This window comes from Oreochromis aureus, linkage group 11, assembly GCF_013358895.1.
Source record: "Oreochromis aureus strain Israel breed Guangdong linkage group 11, ZZ_aureus, whole genome shotgun sequence".
Classification (NCBI taxonomy): Eukaryota; Metazoa; Chordata; class Actinopteri; order Cichliformes; family Cichlidae; genus Oreochromis; species Oreochromis aureus.
The window spans coordinates 29701706-29721778 of record NC_052952.1 but is presented as its reverse complement, the minus strand read 5'-3'; the positions used below and the strand labels follow the sequence as shown (position 1 = coordinate 29721778).

Here is a 20073-nt window from a genome sequence, read left to right as displayed (position 1 = left end):
CGTAGTCTAAGGAGTTTGGAAAGAAAGCGTCTGGACTTGAAGTTGCTTGAAGATGTTTCACCTTCTGGGATGAAAAGAACTTAAACTTTGCTTGAACGTCTTCAAGCAACTTAAAGAAGTCCAGACGTTTTCTTTCTAAGCTCCTTAGACTATGTTAGTGTTTTCAGTTTTCCTTCCCCATGGTCTTGTTGTTTGTGATTTTCGCAGCTGTGCTCTCATCCTGTGTCTTATTCCCTCATTTATCCCTCTGTGTATTTAAGCCCATTGTTTTCCTCTGTTTGCTGTTGGGTTGTCTGTGTATCATCCATGACAATTAAATTAAATAGCAAATGCAACTACAATTTCAATGAGATTCATTCCTGGCATTCTACTGCGGTGGCTGAAAGTAGACACCAAGCATTATCACTGTAACTGATGTAAATATTGGACTTGGAGGATTCATCTGATAGACTGATGCAAACATTACTGTGAGGAAAATTTTGAATCTCCCAATTTTTTTTTTTTCTGAAAGAAAGAAAGTTGGTTACTGTATCACATTTGTATGGCAAGATGTGAATTCAGTATGCGTGTGTTTGTGTCAGAGAGGAGTTTATCTGAGCCAGGGGTAAAGCAGGAGGTCCTCCAGCATTGGGCACTTCTCCAGGACTTTGTTAAAACTTGTTTTCAAGACGTCTGAAATGAAAGAAGGACAAGAGATATCGAGATGATAATTCCAGTGATCCAAGCGATCACATTGATTTTCTGCAAAATTTTCTTTTGAGAGTCATTCGGCTGGGCAGGGGTATAACACATCTGCAATGCAGCAACATCTGCTCTCTGGGCCTGTGTGAGAGTGTTATCTCAATGGCGGGAATGAGGATGTTGGAATTTGGCATCTCAGGCACCAACTCATCTCTTTCCTTAACCGGGCTCACTAGAGATTGGTTTCAGCCTCTCTCCATGCTTTAAGGAGGTTGAGTTGATAAATCTGACTGGCCCCTCCCTGTCTGACCATATCTCTTCATAGTCAACACCAATGTTCTCACCGTGTGACCATGAACGGTCCTTACCACTTGGCAAGTAATTTCGAGCTAGAAGAAGGGAGTAAGACAAGCACTTTATGTCCCTGTTAAAATACAATTACATTTTATCCAATATCACTAAGCAGTCCTTACCTTTAAATACAGCCTGGTTTCTTTCTCTTTCTTTCTATATCTCTGAGTGAAGTTAGCTCTCATTCTTTTCTCTTCCTGTGAAATACAGCAAGTGGAGCTTTAGCTAGCAACACACTGTGACACAGTTAGTGTTTGTTGAGGTGATAGAAATGCTGCATTTGAAATTACCTGCCACAACATTTTACTCCCTTTTATGTTCACTCCTTTTTTTTTCTGAAGTACCGCAAATTATGGGCACGTGGGGTTGTTCTGGTGTTGTGCTAAAATAAATAAATCAAAACTACGGTACATGGTTTGCTCTTTCATCTCTACTGATTAAAACGCGACTGCCTTTCATGTGTCACTGTTTAGGCTCAAATCTCATTGTTTGAAGGCCTGCAGTGACGTGAAATATTAACTTCCCCAAATGCGTTAAACCCAAAGTAACGAGTTTGTTTTGAAAATATACGGAGTGGAAACTACAGATATTTGTTTAAAAATGTAGGGAGTAAAAATTAAGTACAGCAAGGAAGTTTTTTTTACTTTTTTACTTCCTACCTGTGGAGCCAATTAAGCTAAATTTAAGAAGCGCATGTCTGTGTATACTTAAAAGCTCTTATACTTATTTTCACTTTGTAGACAAATTAAAGCACAGAAAAGAAAAACACGATACATTAGAGCATGACATACTTTGACCTGAGGTGGCGCTGCAGCGTGAAAGAGTCTGAACGTCAACCGGAAGAAGACGAGAATAAACTCCGTATAAACAACATGGCGTCTCCCTGTGAGGTGTCATGCCGAGCAGATGTCAGAGTTGAGTTCAAGCAAAGTTGACTCTTTCGGTGATTACAGTTTGTCCGGGCGGGCTGTGCGTCTTATTTCATCCGCGAGACACGTCGTTGGATGAGGAACAGCTCATGTTGGCATCAGTGGCAGTCAGGATGGCAGCATCTTCCAGAGGGAAGGTCAGGTCGCTGGTCTCTCTGAGCAGGACGCTGTCCACCAACAAGCCCGGTTCGCGGCTGGAGATTACCCTCCTCCGGCTGAAGCCCCGCTTCTCCCCGAACAGCGAGCCAGCCGCGGCGCCTCAGCGGAGACCCAAAAAAGACCCCAGCGGCTGCTCCGTGCTCCTCTTCCCGGTCAGGGCAGCCAGTTTGTGGGCATGGGCAGAGGACTTTTGAAATACCCCAACGTTAAAGAAATGTTCACCGTAGCCCAGAAGATCCTGGGTTACGACCTGTGTTCCAGATCTACTGGCGTTTACATCAACTGGCGTTAGTCGAACAGATGTGTGGCAGTCTTGCGTTTCAGGAGCTGCTACCGACAAACCAGCAAAAACGCCAAATGTGTCACCTGTGACACTTGTGAGGTTATCTCAAACACACTCCGTCAGTCTTGATGCTGTTGAACAACAAAATGTTTAAAAATGTGGCGAGTTTACCTGGTGATATCCTCACGCGCAACGCGATCGCGAAAACAGCAAACAATTAACACCACGCCGATGTTGCTCACAGGACACCAAGAGTAAACGATCGGGAGACTCTTGTCGTCGTTATCGTTCCCCTCGCACGGTTTATTTCTCCGAATTCAGCGTTTTGCTTCACAACCAAAGCGAGCAGTTTACTTTGTGTGCACGAACATGGAGTCGAGTCAACCAGCGCCACCTCTGGCCAAGTGCCACAGCCTACAGCCAGATCAACTTGTGACACACATCTGCAGCACGTTTGAATTCGTTTCATGCACAACACATTTGTACCTTTCAATTGTGTCTGTTTGTGCGTCATGCAAATAAACCTTTGAAAAGAATGAAATGACACTAATATTTCACTAGTGTTGTAACATCACATGTCGTTAGCGTAGTCTGTCTGTGTCTTTTCTCTGCGAACAAACATTTTAGAGTTGGTTGTTATATACAGTCTGTATAAGTGTGGTTAATCTAATAAACATTTGTAAGGAGATGGCAGTTACTGTGAATGTACAGCAGGTGATTAGTAATAAACAGTCAGACAATGACCCTGACAATCTCATTCAGTCTTGCAGATTGAATGCACCTTCTGTGGAAAGTGGTACCACACAGTGTGTGTGGACTTCCCCTGTGCAGAAGGCGACTACAAATGTTGTGGGTGCTAAATAAACAGAAAAAAGTGATCCCTGTTGTCTTTGCTTACTGATTGTTTTTAGTGTTGACAATCCACATTGCTGCCATTGCATCTTTCAACATGTTTGTGGGTAGATTTGGATGTACCAGGGTAAGTGCAGCCACTCAGCCTCTACTCAATGTGATCATAGCAGCAGGTGCACATGTGTCACAAGTTAATCTAGTAGTAGGCTGTGGTACTTGGCCACAGGTGGCAGCAGTGGACTGACCTCCATTGGAGACTGCTCCAGCTGCTATGTGATAGTGGATCTGCTACAAATTGAAGATCATAAGCAAGTTTTTGAAAATTAACCCTTGTATTATGTTGAAGAACAAACAATTGACATTGATTTTGTTATGGTCATTTAGATCCGTACTGTGTAAATCCACTCAGAATTATCCAAAACTGCAATAAAACAATAGCAACGTTATTTTCCATCAGATAAACATGTAGAACAGAGACATACAACAGTTAGACTTTCCATAACTATTTTAGGAACAATTTGGTTTTTCGTTCTTACAAACTAGAGCAGGGCGATATGACCAAAAATATTTATCACGATATACATTTGAAAATTTGTGATAATGATATAACTGACGATATAATTGATACTAGACAAAATACTTTACAACTCCACAACTTTATTAGTGCAAAAAACCCCATCAATGTATTTTCACTTAAACAAGCAGCTATTTTTTATGTGCATTAAAGTTATATAAAAATTTAACAGTGCAAATGCAAATTCCTTGCTGACAGTTTAACCAAAAGGCATTTCCAGTGGAAATTGGCCGACACATCCTCAGCATAACCATGTATAATATCCACAAAACTTAAAAAGAGGTTATACACACACAATACGGTAATATTATGTTGAAGCACAGTACGTATCACTCCGCGAGGCTCCTGCCTACGATAGCCGTAATGCTCTGACAATCCATCAAGCGGTGCAGCTTCGTAGCTCAGCAAGGTGTACTGAAACATCTGACAGATTTTCGAGCGCCGTGTACCACATAAAATCGTTTCGAGGTCAGTAAACACAACCAGAATTCATACATAAGGCACACGGGATTATAAGGGGCACTGTCGATTTTCAGAAAAATCAAAGGATTGATTTTAAGTGTGCCGTATTTTCCAAACAACAGGGTAATAACAACGGCCCGCTAGCATGCGCTACCAAAAACAGTGCTTTGTTGTGTATCTGACGGACGAAAGCTAAACCAGTTCCACACCACTGAAGTTGGAGCATTTTTACAAACCAGTTCTGGTTCATCCGTTTCATTTAACATCCACTTTCGCTCTTCTCATTCTGCGTCGCTGCCATGTGCATATGTAAACAAAGGCACTGCGCATGCGCGTTTTACCCATATTCTATCGCGATATTTCATTTTCCTATCTTGCCCAAAATTACACCGGTATTACCGTGAACGGTATGATATAGCCCAGCCCTAGTCCAGATGAATCGAATCAACGTTTTAGGACAGTAAAAAGCAGGATTTTATTCAACTGAGTTTTTTTTGTGCCAGCAATAAACAGCACAAGGACTGTTCACATTAAATTACATTAACTTTGGTCATTGTTATTAAAGAGTTATGTCCAATGCTATGTCATTACAAACACAGATAAAGGTTTGGCATGCTGCATCTGTTGCTTTTATGAATAGAAGAGCCTCATTTTTAACCTTTAATCTTCATTGTCAGTAGATTCAAATTGCATATGTCTACTTAAAATCATCGATTTAGATTCTAGATTCATACATCCAACCTTTTTTCTTCTTAAAGGTACGATTTGGAAAATATCCCTGCTAGCTGTTAGTAGGTTACAGATCATAGTCAACTGAATTCAGTTTTCCTACAGTTCTCAGTTCAAGTGCATAATCCTAGCTACAGTGGCTGCTGTAGGACAAATAAACTTGGCTGCTGTAACAACAATGTATGTTGTTACTCCTCCGTTTACCTCAGTTATGTATGTGCTAAGTCCAGTTACTCTGGAGGAGGCTGTGAAACTTGGTGATATGAGTCTGCTGAGCGTATCTTTCCTCTATAGAAACACTCAGACTTTCTAAACCTTTACTTCACAATTACTCAAGTATGAACTATTCTACTCACCAACTCTCTTTCACATACAAAAAGCAGCTCGGTGAGTCAAATTTGCTGTGAAAGTAAATTAAAAATATACATTTTAAAACCTTTAAAACCAGATTTAAAACAAAACCTGTAAAATACAAATCGTCATGGTTTAATGATTAGTTACATGAAACTGGAATAATCATGACACAAAGATGAAATTTGAAATAAATATATGACTTATGAATATATTTACTGTATTTCTTTGTAAGTCTCATCATACTTTTGCATATTGTGCTTCAGAAAACATTAATCATGGTAAAAAAAATGTGGTCCTTACAAAATAAAGGAACATTTCCGTATTTTTAAATTGTGAAACAGCATTTTTAACATGTTTTAAACATGATAGAGAAGTTTGTTGAGAGCTGTGTTAGAAGACAGAACGCTGAGTTGGTGTGACAGGACAGATTATCAAAGTTAATCTGCAGCTCGTTCTTCGGCTGCTAGTTCACCTTTCCTCAGCTGTTGGTTTTTTGGTATTGACATTGACATTTTGTTCTTGCCATGACTAAAGACCTTTTAAACAAACACACAATTTCCCTTTTTAATGTAACGATTTGTCAATATCCTTTTCAGTCTGTTTGCACGTATGTAGGTGCTCAAGCTTATTTCAGCATGCACTGCATGAAAGACAGTAAAGGAATACAAACAGATGATAAATACAGAGGAAAAACCACTGATCAGACACACAATAGAAACTATTATAGACATGGGAGGATGTGTAAACTACTTTTTTTAAGCCAGGATTATTTTTCTTTAAGAGCCTAATTCTTCTTTAAGAATTAGGTTTGCTCCTTTAAGATGCCCAGCAGCAAACCTAATTCCAGCTTAAACTACAATGTACCATACTATACAGCAACCCTCTGCATGTCCTTTTTTATTACACCCATAAACCTTTTCTGTGGTCTTCCTTATTTTCTGTTGCTTGGCAGCTCCACATTTAAAATTGTCTGTCCAGTAGAGGCACTATCCCTCTGCACATATTCAGACCATCTCAACTTCACCTCTCCAGTTTTATCCCCACACTGGTCAACATGGTTGTGGCTCTGATATACTCCTATGATATACTGCTAACAACACTACAGCACTGTTGAAGAAGTACAGAATTGTTCTTCCTAAAAATACTGAAAAAACTTCCTACGCCAACAGGTACTGCTGACCTACTGGAAAGCACCTGATCTGAATCTGGCCTCAAACTACACACACCATTTTCTTACATACAGTCAGTGCACAATTTTTTAGCTACACTAGCCGTTCCCAAATTCAAGAGTGCTGCAGCCCACTTAAAACCCATAAATTTATTCTCGTCTTCTTCCGGTTGACGTTCAGGCTCTTTCACGCTGCAGCGCCACCTCAGGTCAAAGTATGTCATGCTCTAATGTATCGTGTTTTTCTTTTCTGTGCTTTAATTTGTCTACAAAGTGAAAATAAGTATAAGAGCTTTTAAGTATACACAGACATGCGCTTCTTAAATTTAGCTTAATTGGCTCCACAGGTAGGAAGTAAAAAAGTAAAAAAAAAACTTCCTTGCTGTACTTAATTTTTACTCCCTACATTTTTAAACAAATATCTGTAGTTTCCACTCCGTATATTTTCAAAACAAACTCGTTACTTTGGGTTTAACGCATTTGGGGGAAGTTAATATTTCACGTCACTGCAGGCCTTCAAACAATGAGATTTGAGCCTAAACAGTGACACATGAAAGGCAGTCGCGTTTTAATCAGTAGAGATGAAAGAGCAAACCATGTACCGTAGTTTTGATTTATTTATTTTTAGCACAACACCAGAACAACCCCACGTGCCCATAATTTGCGGTACTTCAGAAAAAAAGGAGTGAACATAAAAGGGAGTAAAATGTTGTGGCAGGTAATTTCAAATGCAGCATTTCTATCACCTCAACAAACACTAACTGTGTCACAGTGTGTTGCTAGCTAAAGCTCCACTTGCTGTATTTCACAGGAAGAGAAAAGAATGAGAGCTAACTTCACTCAGAGATATAGAAAGAAAGAGAAAGAAACCAGGCTGTATTTAAAGGTAAGGACTGCTTAGTGATATTGGATAAAATGTAATTGTATTTTAACAGGGACATAAAGTGCTTGTCTTACTCCCTTCTTCTAGCTCGAAATTACTTGCCAAGTGGTAAGGACCGTTCATGGTCACACGGTGAGAACATTGGTGTTGACTATGAAGAGATATGGTCAGACAGGGGAGGGGCCAGTCAGATTTATCAACTCAACCTCCTTAAAGCATGGAGAGAGGCTGAAACCAATCTCTAGTGAGCCCGGTTAAGGAAAGAGATGAGTTGGTGCCTGAGATGCCAAATTCCAACATCCTCATTCCCGCCATTGAGATAACACTCTCACACAGGCCCAGAGAGCAGATGTTGCTGCATTGCAGATGTGTTATACCCCTGCCCAGCCGAATGACTCTCAAAAAAAGAAAATTTTGCAGAAAATCAATGTGATCGCTTGGATCACTGGAATTATCATCTCGATATCTCTTGTCCTTCTTTCATTTCAGACGTCTTGAAAACAAGTTTTAACAAAGTCCTGGAGAAGTGCCCCAATGCTGGAGGACCTCCTGCTTTACCCTGGCTCAGATAAACTCCTCTCTGACACAAACACACACGCATACTGAATTCACATCTTGCCATACAAATGTGATACAGTAACCAACTTTCTTTCTTTCAGAAAAAAAGAAAATTGGGAGATTCAAAATTTTCCTCACAGTAATGTTTGCATCAGTCTATCAGATGAATCCCCTCCAAGTCCAATATTTACATCAGTTACAGTAATAATGCTTGGTGTCTACTTTCAGCCACCGCAGTAGAATGCCAGGAATGAATCTCATTGAAATTGTAGTTGCATTTGCTAATTTAATTTTCATCCGAGAAGGTGAAACATCTTCAAGCAACTTCAAGTCCAGATGCTTTCTTTCCAAACTCCTTAGACTACGATGACCTAGATGACTGAGAACCTTCACAGACATGAAAACACTAACATAGCACACAAGACTATCAAAGTAAAACAGCAAACAAGAGACTTTTACAAAGACACAGAGTTGACACAGAGACATGACTGACTGGGGAGAAATTGGGGAACATGGAAAGAAGAATGACTAGACATGACACGTGGGACACAGGGGCAAGGCAAAGTAACAGAAACCTAAAGCCTAAGAATATAACACAAGAAGAAAACAATAAAGAGAACCAAAAACATACATAAGAATAATCAATGAATATAAATGAACAAACACAAAACACTGGGTCACAGACTCAGTACCATGACAGTTAAATGTACAATAATAAATACTTCAAATCAGATGACAATGTAGCTGACACTGTGTTTATTAGTGTGTGGTCAACCACAAATCTTCATACTGTCATCCATACATGAGGTCTTCATACAAACGATGAAAGATAATGAAAGAAACTGTTTAATTGATATGAAATGATTGAATTATATGAAATATTATGGCTTTGTCTGCCAGAGTGTTTTTCTGTAAACTACTTTGAACTACTGGCAGTCAGTGAAGTCACTGAAAGGCAAGATTCTATGTTGTGTTGCCGTAGTTTCCAGAGTTTACTTATAAAGCTCACTTACAGAATTCAGTTAGAAAAGTCAAGCATTTGAAGGGCGCACATTTGAAGGAATATTAACTCAATATTAACTCATTACGGTTTACATTTTCGAGTTTAAAAGTTCTCCGAAATTACAATGAAAAAGGAAACAAGAAAAATTACCACTCCAGCCGATAAGAAAGATTTAGGAGATCAAGGTAAGTAAAATAATAAAATCAAATCCTGGTAAAATCCAAATCCTAGAAATGTTGACACTGTGTGAATCATTTTAGAGCAATTGAATCATATGTTTGATTGAAAATAGCTTTAATACAAGATGTCTAATCAAAGAAAGGTTACCGGTCTTTTGGTAAAATAATGTAATAAGTTTATTCTTGGACTCAACAGTAAAAACAGACCAACAAGTGTCATCAAGATCTAAGACTTAGTAAACCTAGTATCAATTCGCACTGGTCAGTTTTTTTATCCCAAGAATAAACTTGTGATATTTAAGCAAAAGCAATTTCAAATTCTTTGCCAAACTGCTTCCAGTCCTGATGTCGGGGACTCTTTTTCACCACTGTGTTGTTGTCGTTTATAGATTGTAAGAGCAGGACTGCTAAAAGAAAGGCCAGTCCTGAAAAGAAGACCCCATAAAAAGGAGGAGGGTCGCTGAGCAGGCTGGTCCTTCCACCAGCTCAGATGTGGTCAAGGAGTGAAGCGCAAGGTTGTGCAAGATGAAGAGGGCACAACAAAGAAAGCAAAGAAGGCTAAACTTCTCCACCATATGAGCGGTGACAAGGAGCAAGCATCCTCCTTGTTGGACTCTGGTAAAGGTAGGCTAATTAGTTGAATAAGGGGTAGATTAAGTGTGGTTGCTAGGTTTAAGATATTAGTGTTTAGTGTTTGTGTCTATCATCCAGTGAGCTGATGTGCTTTTGGTGTTTTCCACATCTCCAGACTTGAATAACAAACAGGTGTGTGCAAAAATGGCAAAAGAAAGGCCATGGGAGACAACAGAGAGTCACCCAAGAAAAAAAAAAAAGGAATGTGGACCAGGGCAAAAAATCAGTGGCAGACCAAAAACGTAAGTAGCAAGCAGCTTGGGTTTTATATTCAGGGAAGGGCAAAAGGAACATTTAGGCTACAGAGGAGAGTAATTTGTGTCACAGCTGTAATAAAACAAGATTTGTTGTTTTGTCTGTTCAGGTGAATTCAAGCCAGATATGCGGAGGAGCACCAGCTCGGAGAAGGAGGCTGCGGAGCAGTGTTTGCTGGCTACCGGATAGAAGATCGTTTTCCAGTAAGTGTTCAGATGATGGTAGTAAGACAGGCAGTAACGCAGATAATGGATAATATCGTAAACTGAGACGTCTGCTGTGTTTCCACCTTTCATTATGTCATACTGAGGAAATGCTCACCAATGCTCTGTGTCTTCTAGGTTGCCATCAAACACATTCCCAAAAATAAAGTCTACTGCAAAGTGGCGGTAAGCGTCCAACACTTGAATCAGTTTTACATTACTGGATTGAATGCGGCGTTCCTCATCATCCACTTTGTTGTAATATTTCAGGATGAAAGCGGGAAGAAGCTCTCAGTGGAAGTGGCCATTATGGTTAAACTTGCAGGTGAAGCAGAAGGGTCAGTGGGAATATCTGCACCTGTGTCCTTGCTGGAGTGGTTCGACCTTGGCAAAGAGCTGATCCTGGTGCTGGAGAGACCTGTCCCCGCTGTGGACCTGCAAAAATACAAAGCAGAAAATGGAAGAACTTTAACAGAGGACAAGGCCAAGGTAGGTTGACTGGAAGAACCTTAGACTGTACAGCATTCAATCAAGGCAGAAAAGCATGAACTCATTATTGTGTTTGTCATCTTTTCCAGGTCATTCTGAAGCAACTAGTTGATGCTGTAAAGGAACTTGAGGATAAACACATCTTTCATCGGGACATCAAGGGACAAAACATTCTGATTGAGACCGGCTCAGATGTGCCTCGTGTTCGCATCATTGACTTTGGACTGAGCTGCTTTGTTAAACAGCGATCTCTGTATCGCATCTTCTATGGTAACATATTCTGCTCCTGCTTTTCACAGATGGAACAATTTGTGTCTTTTGTTTTAGAAGAAATTGCAATTGTGTCTGTTTGTTAGGCACTCCTCTTCACATCCCTCCCGAGTGGTACATTAGGAGCTGCTACAGGTGTGGACCCACCACGGTGTGGCAAATGGGAGTGGTGTTGTATGAAGCGCTTCATGCACAATACTTTAGTACCGCGAGGTTCCTCACAAAGAAACTGAGCATCAAAAGCATCTGTCCACAGGTAAGAAAACTTCACACTTCCAGATTCACTGATGCCTTGGATCACTAGAACTATCATCTTCATCTTTTTGATCTTTTCTTTCTTTCAAGAATGCCGCAATTTCTTGGACGCATGTTTAGCTATAGTCCCGGAGAAGCGCCCAACACTGGAGGAGCTCCAGCTTCACCCCTGGCTAAGATAACACACACAAACACACAATTCACACCTTATCATATAAGTATGATACATTGTAGTAACTTTCTTTCTTTTTCTGTTGGACAGGAATAGATAGAATGGGTCAATCTTAAAAAGAAATAAATAAAAATTTAGCTTTTGGAGTTCCTGTAAGCCCCCAGCCATCCCAGGAAAGGGATCTCTCTTTGAATGGGCTTTCCCGAGGTTTCTTCCCATCGATCTGGCCCCTGGGAGTTTTTCCTCGTCTTCATAGAGAGCTTGGGCTGGGTCAGGAGCTCCATCAAAACTGTCTTTATTTGATGACTTTAAAATAAAGATGTGTTTTACTTAAATAAAACTTGTTTAATTCATCTTTGCTGAGGATTCTCCTTCATTACTATTTTGTTTTGTTTTTTTTGTTTTGTTTTGTTTTACCCATGGTGCATTTTGACAAATAAGAAAACTGAATCAGGTTAAAGTGTGCACAAAGACAGTCACACTGCAAATGATCTGAAGACTTGCATCTGTTGCTCTAACCCCCAACTAGTTTAGACAGATTTCCTGGTTCTACCAGAGGTTTTTTCCTTCAAGAAGGAGTTTTTCCTTCCCACTGTTGCTGAGTGTTTGCTCATAGTGGGTTGTAAAAGCATAAAAGTTAATAAGAGACATTCATAGCAGAGTTATCACAGCGGGAACTATATAGCTTAAATGTACAATTTCTACAGGACAATTATAACTTCATTATGTATAAAAGCTCCTGTGGATAATTACTCCTATTTGTAACTTTACACAAGAGAAAGTTTGCTGTCACACTATTTACAACAGGTTGGATTTTGTCCTCTGAGTTGAGCCTTTGGTTGCAGTTTATTGAAGAATTTCCTCTAAAGTAGCTGTTGATAAAGATTTAAAGTCCTGTTTATATACAGAAATATGCTTTAGTTCATGTTTTTTTACATGTCTGCCTCAGTGGATCAGTAGAAGATCTGGCACAGGAAACTAGATGATGAAAAAAGTGCGAATACACATATATATCTATATCTATATAGATACAGATATATATACACACACACACAGGTTGCAATGTAGTATTTTCATTTTTTCTTAGCATTTCTTTAACGTCTTGGTGCAAAAGAATACCTGCATTTGTGTGTAAAGAAATGTTACATATATACTAAAAACAGCTGGAAAAAGAACTACAAATTTGGAAAGGAATTTATTCATGTTCTTACTCATAGATGGAGTACATGGTTTAAAAACACTGAGGAAACAGATATGAGGCGGCTGTATCAACATAAAAACATTAATACAGTTAAAATGAATAAAAAGTTGCACGCTTAAACTTATTTCTCTACAGTTTGTACAATTAATCCATGTAACAATAGGTTTGCTCTTAATATAGTAGTTAATTAAAATATCTTTACATAAAAATACATTTTAAGTACTCTCCGGTGGAAGTCTGTTGTGGCTTATGTTTCTAAATGACACAACCATAAAGCAGCCCACAGAATATACAAATATGTCCTTGATAAGTGAATGTTGGCTCCCACAATGGCCTGTTAAGTTATTGCAAAAATAATTTACTGCATAATATGTCAGATTAGAACATGTTATAAGCACAAAACTGAAGGGGAAACAATAAAAACAAAAATTAAAAACAAATGCTAAATTAAGTTAAAGGATATTTCTTACTATACTATATAATTGTATAATGTTGCGTTTGATTGCAAATGAAAACCCACCAAGAAAAAAAAAAAGAAAGAAAGAAAAGAGAGAATAGAGTTTAATTTATTCAAAACACATTCTTTTCTTTTATTTAAGCTGTAGCGAGATTCAAATGGACAAAAGAAAGAAAAATATTACAGATTTGTTTTATTAATCATGAATAAACTTTATTATACACAACTCTAAATTTCAGTTGGTCTTAGTCAGATGTGTTTTAATTAAATCCTGCAACACTGTGCTCGCTGCCATCACTTTATATCTTAGTGTGCAATTCAAATATATACTTATTACAATATTTTTCCCCTTAACTCTCAACTCGCGTTTTTAAAATGTCTGTGATCATATTTGTCCGTTGACTTCTGTCTGGGCCTCGAGCGATTCATCAGACAGGTTGGCAGCCTCAACTGATGCTCCAGACTTTCATCATCGCCTCTATTCTGATCAACTCTTATCTTAAACTTAGTGATGAACTCATTACTGGCCAGCGCCCTCCTTTTTAGGGCATGTGGGCTTTGATAACAGCCGGCTTTCCAGTCGCTCTGCAAAGAAAATTCACAAAACATTTCTTATTTGGTAAGCTTGTTAACAAATTTTAGTTCAGTTTTGCTGAAAGTTATAGCATGCATCAGGTAAGAAGCAATTGGTTTTTAAAAAGCATATACATTCCCCAAAACATTTTTATTATGTGCATTTTGGAGAATAAAAGATTGTACACAATTTCCCTTTTTAAAGTAAAAAGATTATTAAGTGTAATTCTTACTTATTCAGTAGATTAAAGTATTGAAACATCATTATTCATAAAATATGCACATTACAAAATTAAAGTTATTCAAAAATTACTCAAGTACTTACTCCAATACTCACATTATTCAAGTAAATTTAATTTTTGCCAATGTAATGTCACATAAAATCTTAATCTGAATAAGGGTTCTGAACCCCACTGTCACGGCCAGGGGATCAGCAGGCAGTGTTTTTGTGGGGTTTTTTTTTTCTCTCACCCGCTCTCGCTCGCGCTCGCTCGCTCTCGCTCTCTCACTCGCTCTCTCACCCGCCAGGGCGGAACTCATGGTGGATTCACGCCCTCGGCCCACGCCCCTCTGAAGAGGAAACACCTGGGCCTCATCAGTGCAGCCAGCATTTAAGCCAGGGAGTGGCTTCTACTCATCGCTGGATAGTTGTGGGTGACTCGCGTCAGTGCTCTGAGCAAGTTCTCTTTTGCTTCCCTGTGCAAAACCTCTAACGTGTGTTTCCTTCTGTACATAGATCCCCTGGACCCGACTCTGCATTCCCCGAGCAGATTCCCTTTTTGTGTGAGTGTTTGGAGAGAGAGTCAGAAGAGGAGGGTTAGAAGAGGAGGTCTTTCCCCTACCTGGATTTCCCCGGAGCCTTTTCCCTGTCACCGCTTTGTATATAGCACTATCCCCTGCACTGTTTGTATATACACCTGGTGGAACTGTAATAAATACTGACTGTGCCTCTGAGTCCTGCGTGTGAGTCCTCAAGCGAACCGTGACACCCACACAGATGAGAGCTTAGCAGTGAAGCTCTCTCTTAAAATTGGAGTTATAAAGTCAGATTTTATCACTGACAGAGATCCATGTTCTTTTAACATAAGAAAGAATATTTGCTGAAATTGACATTAATCCAAGCCCTTAAAACGCCATTTTGGATTAAGCATTTCCTTTTAGAAAAGTCTTCAATGAGCAGGAAGCTCCAGTACTGAAAAAGAAGCCAACATCAACTGCTAAACGTGCTAAAAGTAAGTAAGTCCCCGTAGACTCCTATGATCAAAACACATACAGTATAAAAGTTATAGGTTACAGATCTGAAAAGTAAAACAAATGTCAAAGTGCAAAAGACTTATGGTCCCATAGAAGTCTATTCCATTTGCCTGGAATTAGGTGAACACCTTTGTGACAAATTTAATGGCTCAGTCATTTGTTTCATGTCATATTTAATAAAAGACTGACATGGTGGCATGTTGAATTGTCCATTTTGCATATATTTGGTCATTCTAAGCGTCAGAAGGGAAAGATCATTCTGGGAATGCCTACTGGCGAAGGATGTGTGACTGACAAGTCCAGTGTGTGAAGTTTAACTACAGTCTAAGGAGGTTGGAAAGAAAAGCATCTGGACTTCTTTAAGTTTCTTGAAGATGTTTCACCTCTCATCTGAGAAGCTTCTTCAGTTCAGAATTTCTTCAGAGAACTGAAGAAGCTTCTTGAATGAGAGGTGAAACGCTCTTCAAGAAACTTAAAGAAGTCCAGATGCTTTTCTTTCCAAGCTCCTTAGACTACGATGACCTGAACGACTGAGAACCTTAACAGACAGTTCTTCCCTTCATTCATCATGCCTGATTTCAAAACACCAAGATGGCAGTCGTGAAAACACTCATCTTGAGTCTTCATGGGACTACGGTGAGATCAGTTATGTCTCTTATGATGCTGTCCCAGACTTCAAAGCAGTATAAAACATGTTTGCAGCCTGTAACAACTGTGCATGCGGTTATTTTTCGTTTTAAGATTTCCGTGTTTAAATCATAATAAGATTTAGTTTTAATTTTAATTAACTTGAGGTGAGTCAGATTCTTTCATTCAAGTCACTGAATGAATCTCTTGACATGTTTGGGGTAGGTGCCTTTGTAGCATTTTAATGCAATTATCTGACAGATTATATGGTCTACACTGTTATTAACTATACTAACACTCTGTTCCAGAAGTCTGTGCTGCAAAGAGGCAAAGTGAATACGGCACCTGCAGGAGTAATGGGGTCATCAGTCGGTTCAGCTGGATGTTCCAGTGCCGTACATGTTGACTGGCATTCCTCAGCCTCTCCTGAACCTCCTGGAAACAAAAATCATGCAGGCATCCTCATCAGTGTTGTTTTAGAAGAGCACTAAATAAGATGCTGCTCACAAAGCCAGTCAAAACAAACTTGTTCACCTCCAGACGCTGGTGGCTTCTTTGGCGAGATGCCTGCAGATCCTGGAGCTCCTGAGAGGCAGAGTTGAGGGCTGAGGGGTGTCCTCATCGGGACTGCCATCTGACAGCTCCTGTATGGGGCTGAGGTTTTGCATTGTACGTTGCTGCTCCTGGAGGAGCTGGAAATGTTTCCTCTTTTCATCTTCAGCCTGCAGCAACCTGAAGGAGGGAAAAAGGAAGAAGCAACTGAAAATGTTAATACTTCTCATGGATATATCAGATCTCCATCACAAATAAAATAATAAAGGGCCATAATAAGAGTTAGAAATCCATTTTTACCGCTCAAGCTCCAGTCTGGCCCTCTCCTCCTCCAGCCGAGCCTGGATCTCCATATTAAGGGCAACTTCCAGCTGCTGCTGTGTCAGCTCCAGCTCCCTGATCCTCTTCTTCTGTTGTTCAGCCTCCTTTTCCTTCACCTTTTCCCCTCCCCTACCTCGGCGCCTCAGACCATATCACTGTCATGCTAATGCCTGCTTACAGACCGCTCGTTAAAGTCACCAAACCGGTTCGTAAGCGGATACAAGTGTGGCCAGAAGGGTCTTCAGAGGCTTTACAGGACTGTTTTAACATCACAGACTGGAACATGTTTAAGCAGGCTGCCACCTATAACAACACCACTGACCTCCAGGAGTACGCAGAGACTGTTACTGCCTACATCAACAAGTGTATTGAGGATGTAACAGTCACGAAAACCATAACTGTCCGGGCAAATCAAAAACCATGGATGACAGGAGAGGTCTACAGGCTGCTGAAAGCTCGGAATGTTGCCTTCAGAGATGGAGACGAGGCGAGCCTGAGGACAGCTAGGGCCAACCTTTCCCGTGGTATCAGAGAGGCTAAGAGACAGTACTCCAGGAAAATATCTCATCACTTCAAAGACAGCAGAGACTCACGGAGCCTGTGGCGGGGCATTCAGACCATCACAGATTACAAGCCCCCACCACAGACCTGTGATAGCACTATCCCCTGCTGAACAGCTGAACACTTTCTTTGCTCGCTTTGAAGTCCAAAACAGCACCACTGCACAGAAGACCCCACCCCTCCTGGTGACCAGGTGATGACTCTGTCCCGGACAGCGTGAGGAGATCCTCAGCAGGATCAATGCACGTAAAGCTCCGGGTCCTGACAACATTCCTGGTCGTGTACTGAGAGACTGTGCAGTGGAACTCACTGATGTCTTCACAGACATCTTCAATATATCACTTATCCAGGCTGTCGTCCCCACATGTTTTAAAGCCACCACAATCATTCCGGTTCCAAAAAGTCATCTCCTCCTGCTTTAATGACTACCGTCCTGTTGCACTTACTCCCATCCTGATGAAGTGCTTGAACGACTAGTCATGCAACACATCAAGACTGTCCTGCCCCCTCCTGGATCCCTTCCAGTTTGCGTATCGCCCAACCGCTCAACCGATGATGCTATCTCCACTGCACTCCACTCAGCACTCACACACCTGGACAAAAAAGACTCATATGTTCGAATGCTGTTCATAGATTTCAGTTCAGCATTCAACACTATAATCCCCCAACAGCTCACTCAAAAACTGGTCCAGTTGGGGCTTAACACCTCTCTGTGCAACTGGCTGTTGGATTTCCTCACCGGAAGACCTCAAGCAGTACGGGTCGGCAGTAATACATCCAGCACCATCATTTTAAACACGGGGCCCCGTGAGGGATGTGTGCTGAGCCCCTCCTCTTCACTCTGCTGACCCATGACTGCACTCCATCATACAGCTCCAACCTCTTCATCAAGTTTGCGGACGACACAACGGTGGTGGGTCTCATTAGCAACAGGGATGAGACCGACTACAGAAGTGAGGTGAGACGCCTGGCCACGTGGTGTGTTGACAACAATCTCTCTCTGAATGTGGAGAAGACGAAGGAGATTGTTGTGGACTTCAGGAGAATGCACACCCAACATGCTCCTCTGACCATTGACGGAGCGTCTGTGGAGAGAGTGAGCAGCACTAAGTTCTTGGTGTGCACATCACAGAGGATCTCTCCTGGACGTACAACACCACAGCACTGGCCAAGAAATCACAGCAGCATCTCTTCTTTCTCCGCAACTAACTAAAGAGCAGGAGCACCAGCCCCATCATGTACACTTTCTACAGAGGCACCATCGAGAGCATCCTGTCGAGCTGCATCACTGTGTGGTTTGGAGCCTGCAATGCGTCCTGTCATAGAACCCTCCAACGCATAGTGAGAGCTGCAGAGAGGATCATTGGTGTCTCTCTCCCCCCCTCCAGGACATTTACAGCACCCGTCTCACTAAAAAGCCCTTTGCATAGCAGCTGATCCCACGCACCCAATGCAAAGCTTCTTCAAGCTGCTGCCGTCAGGAGAGGAGACTGCGGAGTCTCCAGGCCAGGACCAGCAGACTGAAGGACAGCTTCATCCATCAGGCTGTCAGGAAGCTTAACTCCCTCCCGATTCTGCCCCTCCCCCTCTCTCCTCCACGGTCTCACTGAACTCTGTCACACACACACACACACACACACACTCTCTGACTCACTCACTGGCCTGCACCAGTTATTAGTCACCTTGTGGAGCATTGGACTGCCATTACCTCATAAGACTTTGTTGTTACACTATCTCCTACCGTACATTACCAAATCTCCATTTGCACTATTTGCCTATTTGCACTACCTTGCCTGGTCTACACTCAATGTCATTTACCGTTACCTGAATATTGTATATTGTATATTGTATAGCTTTTTTTGTTATATGTAAAATTGTACTGTATTTATTCAAATTTTACTTTTTAATTATTTTACTTGCATTTTTAATCACTCTCTTATATTTAAATGTTCATTTGCTACTTCATCTAGGGTTTGAGAGTAACGAAATTTCTATTCTCTGTATGTCCTGTACATGTGGCAGAATTGACAAATAAAGTTGACTTTGACTTTGACTTTGACCTGCATCTCAGCCTGGTGCGAGCGGAGACTATGCAGAAGGCCTCAGAACTGGTTCCCAGTGGGATGCTGTCAGTCATTGGTAGACCTCAGGATCAGTATAATTATGCCTGTCTGCAGGCAAAAGAGCACTGCAAGAGTCTGGGGATGGAGAATCCTGTGTGCTCTGTGGCCAACTACCGGTTTCCAGATGGCAGGGTTATTGCAGGGCACCAGCAGGTAATGCATTCATATATTATTGCTGCTTTAATATACCGTGAATCTATTGTGTTCTCTTTTCTGTCTTCTCTCAACCATCAAAAAAGTTGTTAGAGCTGCTCTTGTCATTTCTGCTGTCTTCTTTGACTTCTCAGGCTCTGGATTTCCTCCAGGAAAACTCTCGGCGCCTAAAGTTCATGCGGACCAAAACTCTCCCAGTCAGTGGTGCGTTCCATACTGAGCTGATGGCATCGGCTACTGAACCCCTCAGAGAGGTGCTCCGGCAGGTGGAGGTCAGTCAGCCACTTTATCCAAAAGGGATTAACATGCATAAACATGCATTCAATTACTCTGTAAAGCTACACCAGTCCTCATTTTTTTAAGATAACCCATCCTATTCAGTCTGACTCGGAAAGTTAAATGGAAAGTACACCCAAGATTTTACATCTGGTATTCAGCCATTCAAACTGCCCTCCATCTTCAGAGTGAGGGAAAGTCTTCCCTTCACCATAAACTCAAACTGAAGAGATGGCTCCAGCGGGAAAACAGTCAGCGGGAACGCAGCGGGAACGCAGCGGGAGCGCCCGCAGCAGCTGCAGCAGCAGGGGCAGCCAATCTGATGACTTGACTATCCATGAGACGGAGAAGACAGAAAAAGAGAAAGACAAACAGGACTTAGAGATTGAAAACATTATCAAGGTAAGTGAGGGCTATAAGAATCTTTTTTTGTAATATTTATTTAATTACATCATGCACCAAACTATCCATGGTAGTGATTATTTAACTAATTCATAGTGGCACTGGGCAGCTGCCAGTGCAGTTCATTTTGT

General features: G+C 41.0%; 2 protein-coding genes and 2 long non-coding RNA genes across 6 annotated transcripts; 3 read left to right on the top strand and 1 right to left on the bottom strand.

Annotated features, from left to right (window-relative positions):
• Positions 1–6770: 6770 nt before the first annotated feature.
• On the top strand, positions 6771–7956 carry LOC120442514. 2 transcript variants are annotated; one of them, XR_005614747.1, is made up of 3 exons: positions 6771–7428; positions 7513–7557; positions 7915–7956. It is a non-coding gene; the product is annotated as an uncharacterized LOC120442514 (long non-coding RNA). The 2 variants fall into 2 exon arrangements; XR_005614746.1 differs by lacking the exon at positions 7915–7956 and having other exon boundaries at positions 6771–7260; positions 7354–7428; positions 7513–7785.
• A 1784-nt stretch (positions 7957–9740) lies between these two features.
• Positions 9741–11530, top strand: LOC120442734 (serine/threonine-protein kinase pim-2-like). The gene is made up of 7 exons (XM_039619881.1): positions 9741–9789; positions 10174–10256; positions 10395–10442; positions 10527–10745; positions 10835–11015; positions 11102–11271; positions 11361–11530. The coding sequence occupies exons 1-7, from the start codon at positions 9741–9743 to the stop codon at positions 11388–11390; spliced, it is 780 nt and encodes a 259-aa protein (XP_039475815.1). The 3' UTR covers positions 11391–11530.
• A 2106-nt stretch (positions 11531–13636) lies between these two features.
• On the top strand, positions 13637–14627 carry LOC120442789. Of its 2 annotated transcripts, none has more exons than XR_005614924.1 (2): positions 13637–14323; positions 14410–14627. It is a non-coding gene; the product is annotated as an uncharacterized LOC120442789 (long non-coding RNA). The 2 variants fall into 2 exon arrangements; XR_005614925.1 differs by having other exon boundaries at positions 13637–14327.
• A 1285-nt stretch (positions 14628–15912) lies between these two features.
• LOC120442565 (differentially expressed in FDCP 6 homolog) lies at positions 15913–19216 on the bottom strand. Its single transcript, XM_039619227.1, has 4 exons — positions 19049–19216; positions 16407–16543; positions 16089–16286; positions 15913–15989 (listed from the first exon to the last, which is right to left on the bottom strand). Exons 1-4 carry the CDS (start codon positions 19052–19054, stop codon positions 15971–15973), a joined length of 360 nt encoding a protein of 119 aa, XP_039475161.1. The 5' UTR covers positions 19055–19216; the 3' UTR covers positions 15913–15970.
• Positions 19217–20073: the final 857 nt, after the last annotated feature.

What these genes read in the sequence shown, in the direction of transcription:
- LOC120442734 (XM_039619881.1), top strand. Translation starts at nt 9,741, where the DNA reads ATGAGCGGTGACAAGGAGCAAGCATCCTCCTTGTTGGACTCTGGTAAA. An exon ending in GGATAGAAGATCGTTTTCCA is followed by an intron (nt 10,257 to 10,394) that starts GTAAGTGTTCAG and finishes TGTGTCTTCTAG; the next exon opens with GTTGCCATCAAACACATTCC. An exon ending in TAACAGAGGACAAGGCCAAG is followed by an intron (nt 10,746 to 10,834) that starts GTAGGTTGACTG and finishes CATCTTTTCCAG; the next exon opens with GTCATTCTGAAGCAACTAGT.
- LOC120442565 (XM_039619227.1), bottom strand. An exon ending in GCCAGACTGGAGCTTGAGCG is followed by an intron (nt 16,287 to 16,406) that starts GTAAAAATGGAT and finishes TCCCTCCTTCAG; the next exon opens with GTTGCTGCAGGCTGAAGATG.